Source organism: Euprymna scolopes, chromosome 29 (genome assembly GCF_053919585.1).
Source record: "Euprymna scolopes isolate OS-2025 chromosome 29, ASM5391958v1, whole genome shotgun sequence".
In the NCBI taxonomy this organism is placed as follows: Eukaryota; Metazoa; Mollusca; class Cephalopoda; order Sepiida; family Sepiolidae; genus Euprymna; species Euprymna scolopes.
Window position 1 is genome coordinate 60,863,327 of NC_136510.1, and position 6,000 is coordinate 60,869,326.

A 6,000-nucleotide genomic window follows, 5' to 3' on the forward strand; every position below is an offset into this window, starting at 1 on the left:
ATTTCTTAATCCAATCATAGGAGAAAATATGTTCTCCTATGACATAACAAAATAGTTTTTATTAACAAAATAGTTTTTTTTATTAATATAAATACAAATAAAATTAATATTTAGTAGCAGCACCTTTTGCCTTGATAACAGCATCAATTTGCCGAGGCATGGAATCAACAAGCTTCTCGCAATCTTGTGTAGACACTGAATCCCACGTGTTCTGGATTGCAATCTTCATGTCTGCAAGGATAGTAGGTTTTTCTTTACGGAGTTTCCTCTTCATCTGGTCTCTTCATCTTTGCAAAGCTTCCTCTGGCTTTAATAACGTTCAAATCTGGCGAGTTTGCCGGCCATTCAAGAACATGGATCGATCGTTCTCGGAGTCAGGAATACGTGGTCTTGGCAGAATGTTCTGGTGCCAAGTCATGTTGAAAAATGATGTCTGTAGCCTCCCTTTCAAACTGGTTATCCAACACTGGCAGTAAATTAGCTTCCAGGATATCTTGGTACACTTTTGCATTTACAGTTCCTTTGATGAAGCATAAATTACCAACACCTTTAGCACTCATACAGCCCCAAACCATGCAAGACTATGGGAACTTCACAAACTTCTTAACGCATTCTTGGTTATACCATTCCATGGTTCTTCACCAAACATTGGTCGCCGAAGGAGATACAAAATCGAGACTCCTCTAAAAAGATCACACACCACCATTCGTCTGCAGTCCGGGTTTGATGAGCAGTTGCCCATCACGGCCTCAATTTCTGCTTCTTGTTAAGGAGCAGTTTGGTGGCAGCTATAATATTTCGATATCCCAGTTGCCAGAGGATTCAGTAGGTAGTGTTTCTCGAAACATTGGTACCAGAAGCCTGTTTCCATGCATTTTTTGCGATTGCTGTTGGAAACAGCCTCAGCACCTTTCTGGAGCACTTTGATCACAACCGATCTTGAACATCCGATCTTGATTGCGATTTCCATGTTCATCTTTCCTTCTGCCCGCAAATCAAAGATACGCTGCTTCTCAGGCAAAGATATGTTTTTAGAGCGACCCATACTTATACAGTATTATTAAATCGCTTTCAAAATCTTTTTAAACAATATTTGCAAAATTTTTTTAGTTTAAGACAAAATGTTCTATTAAATTGAAACTTGACTTTTCTAATGTGAAAATAAAGTTCACATTGCACCTCCTCCTCAAATGATTTAAAAAAAGTTGCAATTGTTATTTAAATATGCTTATATTTAAATAACAATTGCAACTATTTTTTATCTCGCCTTGTACAATTTACAAGCCAAAAATTATCCCAAACGGAATGAATGTTCTATTATTTTGACCAGCACGAGTATATATAAAGATAGTTAATTGTTCTCTAGCTCCAATTATTTTCAATCCATAATAACGGTTGCTCAAATTCACTAAGTATGGGATACCATACTTGATATTGTCGTTCAATGTTTTGAAATTATTTAAAAAATAAACCTTTCAAATATAAGATATCTATATTTTCATATTCTTTAAACTAATTTGTTGTTTGTAACTACTGAAAAAAAATCAATTGTTTTGCTTTGCGCTTGAAAATATTAATTTAAAAATGATTACTGAAAAATAATTTTTTTTCTTTTTTTTTTTCTTACAGGTCATTGTGGTTAAGACATTGTCAAAAGGAGCAGTGTGATTCTATCATGCCATTGAAAAAAATTAATTTCTTAGCGAATAAGGAGTTTTCATATGATTTGCTTACACCTCAGATGATGGCCTCTTTCATTAGTCCAGAAGGAATGAGTGAAATGGCCTGTCATAAAAGCCAAATGGCTCTCTCAAGCAAGTATTTCAATATGAAATTTGGAAGTTTTACAGCAATGTCTGTTAAGCAGATAAGTGCACATGAAGAAGAAAAAAGTAAATCAATTAATAAGCAAGATGAAAGATCCATTCGATTGCCAGCCAACACACCAACTGGATTATCGCAAGGAAACAAAGATTTAACAATGTGTGAAGAACAGGAAGTCAAATCTATTGGTTATTTAGAAGCAGATTTTGAAGAAAGTAGAAAACAGCCAAACAGTTTTTGTTGTGAAGTAATTAATCAAAAAACTAGGAAAGAAAATAAAAAGCTAAATGACTTTGATACAATATCAACTGAAGTTCCTGCTTATCCTTTTAAAGAACCTTTACCTTATCCACTTAACACACTAGCTATTTCTCAGATGAATAGAAAAAAAGTTAATTGGCGTGAAGTGATCAAATCTAACTCAGTGGAAACCCAAATGCATGATATTTTAGATCGATTATTTAAAATTGAGCAACTGCAACAGGAAACAGAAGAAAATGAAACAAGAAAGGTAATAACAAGACAGGTAACACATGTAAAACCACGCCCAATGAATTCACGACAAGTGACTAGTGTCATCTTAAAACATACTGGTTGTGAAAAGCGTCGTACACAAAATTGCCTTAAGTTTATGCGTGAAAACAATTGTCCTAATAAAAAAAATGTTCTACCATCTACACTGTGTCACTTTTGCTATCGATCTCTACTTGACTGCAGAGGGGCCAGGTGGACCTATCAACATGAACCATGGAATTTATTTGGACAGAAGAGTCAATATGGTTATAATTATGATCAACAATCACGTTTACCTGTAGGAAAAGAACTGACCAACAAAACATTGGTAACACCAATACGACCACAATCATGTAATACACACAGACAATCTATCACTAAACCCAAAGACTGCAGACCAAAGTCTAGTTCAGTATAAAGTTCCATTTTAAACTGTCCTCAAGAGGTGGCATGGCAGAAACAACCCAAAGAATTGTCTAAGGTTAAGTATCTGTAATTTCAAGGCCCAAAACAATTTCAACACCATCTATCACTAAATCCAAAAACAGTTGTAACAGCTTGTTTCCAGACACTGTTACTTGGAATGGAACTTAGAAACGAAGTCAGCAAGCCAAGATGCCCTTGTAACTTAATTTGTAGTGAAAAAAAGCAGTCTAATGATTTATTAGTTGATGCATGTGCACCATTTTATTGAAATATTTTAGTATTTTTTTAACATTTTATACATCATACATATGAATGATCGAACATGACATTTTCCGTCTACTCTCGCAAGCCCACCAGTTAAGTAACCCATAGCTGGGGACTGGTTCATGAGAATCAGGGCATATCCACATGCCGGTAGGCTTGCATGCCGCATGTCTGGGGCACACACACACACACACACACGTATATCTATACGTGTGTGTGTGTGTGTGGCCTGGCCTAGCCTGACCCCAGACATATATCTATAAAAGTGAACGTGTCTGTGTATCTGTCTGTCTGTGTGTCTATGTGTCTGTGCGTGTACATTTCGCTACGTAATAATTCTGTCAATTTTAAGCCTACACACTCGAAATTTGATATACAGGGTACTGAGATTTGGGAAAATCGATCGGTTTTGGCAATTAAGGGGTCAACGATTTGACCTTTGAGAACTCTACCAAACTCCTCCGACAATTTTGGGTCTAAACACTTGACATTTTAGATATAGGTTCCTCTAACTTAATAACTTGATTTGAGCCCAAAACAATAAAATTTAAGGGGTCATAATAGGGGTCAAAGTTAAAAAAATTGACCGCTTTCTTTTTTTCTTTTTTTTTTTCTCAACATACACCTCCAAATACCCGGGCAACGCCGGGCACCCATGCTAGTATATATATAAAAGTGAACGTGTCAGGGTTTGTGTCTGTGTGTGTACATTTCCCTACGCAATAACTTTGTCAATTTTAAGTCTACAGATTCGAAATTTGATATACAGCGTACTGAGATTTGGAAAAATTTTTGTGATCCGTTTTCGGACAGAAATTTAGTTGTAAAGGGGTCAAAGTTCAACGATTTGACTTTTGAGAACTCTACCAAACTCCTCCGACAATTTTGGGTCTAAACACTTGAAATTTTTGATATAGGTTCCTTTTACATGGATATAACTTAGTAACTTGATTTGAGCCCAAAACAATAAATTTTAAGGGGTCAAAATTTTAAAACATTGACCTTTTTTTTGTGTATTTCTTTTCTTTTTTTTTTTAGCTCAGCATACACCTCCAAACACCCGGGCTACGCCGGACACCCATATTAGTACGTATATATTTTTGTTTAATCTATAAAAGTGAACGTGTCTATCTGTCTGTGTACATTTTCCAACACAATAACTGTCAATTTTCAGTCTACAGACTCGAAATTTGATATACCGGTTACTGAGATTTGGAAAAATCTTTGTGATCCGTTTTCGGACAGAAATTTGGGTTCAACGATTTGACCTTTTAGAACTCTACCAAACTCCTCCGACAATTTGGGGCTTAAAGACTTGAAATTTTAGATATAGGTTCTTTGGACATGGATCTAACTTAATAACTTGATTTGAGCCCAAAACAATAAATTATAAGGGGTCATAATAGGGGTCAAAGTTAAAAAAATTGACCGCTTTTTTTTTTTCTTTTTTTTTTTTTTTTTGCTCAACTTACACCTCCAAACACTCGGGCAACGCTGGACTGAAATGCTAGTATATCTATAAAAGTGAACGTGTCTGTGTGTCTTTCTGTGTGTCTGTCTGTGCCTACGCAATTTTAAGTCTACAGACTTGGAATTTAATATCCAGGGTACTGAGATTTGGAAAAATATTTGTGATCCGTTTTCTGCCAGAAATTTGGTTGTTAAGGCGTCAAAGTTCAACGATTTGACTTTTGAGAACTATACCAAACCCCTTCGCCAATTTTTGGTTTAAACACTTGACATTTTAGATATAGGTTCCTTGGACATAGATCTAACTTAATAACTTGATTGGAGCCCAAAACAATAAATTTTAAGGTGTCATAATGGGGGTCAAAGTTAAAAAAAGAAATTGACCTCTGCAGTCTGTACCATGTTACAATTTCTGGTCTAAACACTTGAAATTTTACATAAAGGGTATTCAGAGATAGAGCATTGGTTTGGGTCAAAAATTTTTAGGTACCAATATATAAATGTATGTTTACATGTCTGCCTAATACTTTCGACAGATACAAGATCAGTATCGTTTTAAAGTTCGACCTTCCGTGTATCGAAAAATTGGCTAAAAACATTAATATTTTCACCTTCAACTGGCTACTTTTCTACAGGGGGGGGTGCTTTTTTCTCCAATATTTTGGAAAGTTATCATCTCCTTTCGATTGTCTAGCCTAAATTCATAATTCAGTTCAGGTTTGGCGGTGGTTGTAACCGCAAAAATGTTAGTTTTTTTTACCCTCCTTCGCAGTACGGGTTTGCGCCTACTACCACTTTTTTTTTTTTTTGCTTTTTTTTTTTGCTTTTTTGCTCAACAGACACATACAAACACCCGGGCAACGCTGGGCTGAAATCCTAGTATATATATATATATATATATATATATATATATATATATATATGTGTGTGTGCACACACACACTAGTATATATATGCACACACACTTTCAATTATCTATATATCTATAAAAGTGAAAATGTCTGTCTGTGTGTGTCAGTGTATCCCTGTGTGTCCCTATGCAATAACACTGTCAATTTTTAGTCTACAGACTCGAAATTTGATATACAGGGTACTGAGATTTGGGAAAACCTTTGTAATCCGTTTTCAGCCAGAAATTTGGCTGTTAAAAGATCAAAGTTCAACGATTTGACTTTTGAAAACTCTACCAAACTCCTCCGCCAATTTTTGGTATAAACACTTGAAATTTTAGATATAGGTTTCTTTTACATGGATCTAACTTAGTAACTTGATTTGAGTCCAAAACAATAAATTTTATCTCGCAGCTGATCCAGGACTTATTACACTGGGGAACAAATGTCCTAACGCTAGGGCGTCCAATTCCAACAAGAAAAATAATTAATTACTAAAAATTACTTAGCGGCCTTGCTAGCCGAGCTCTTCAATGCGATGGTCAAAGCATTAATTCCTCACAAGAAACTCTATTATTGATTAACATCTCCAAGTGCAGTAACCTGCGCATAA

General features: G+C 35.4%; 1 protein-coding gene across 2 annotated transcripts in view; it reads left to right on the forward strand.

The window, feature by feature from the left end:
• Window positions 1-4,026, forward strand: part of LOC145252660 (uncharacterized) — a 684,850-nt gene extending 680,824 nt beyond the window's left edge. For both annotated transcript variants that reach the window (XM_080112433.1, XM_080112432.1), the window contains exon 7: window positions 1,630-4,026. In XM_080112433.1, the coding sequence (XP_079968559.1) occupies window positions 1,630-2,755 (1,126 nt within the window). In that variant the 3' untranslated portion in view covers window positions 2,756-4,026. The remainder of the gene's footprint in view (window positions 1-1,629) is intronic.
• The last annotated feature ends 1,974 nt before the right edge of the window (window positions 4,027-6,000 follow it).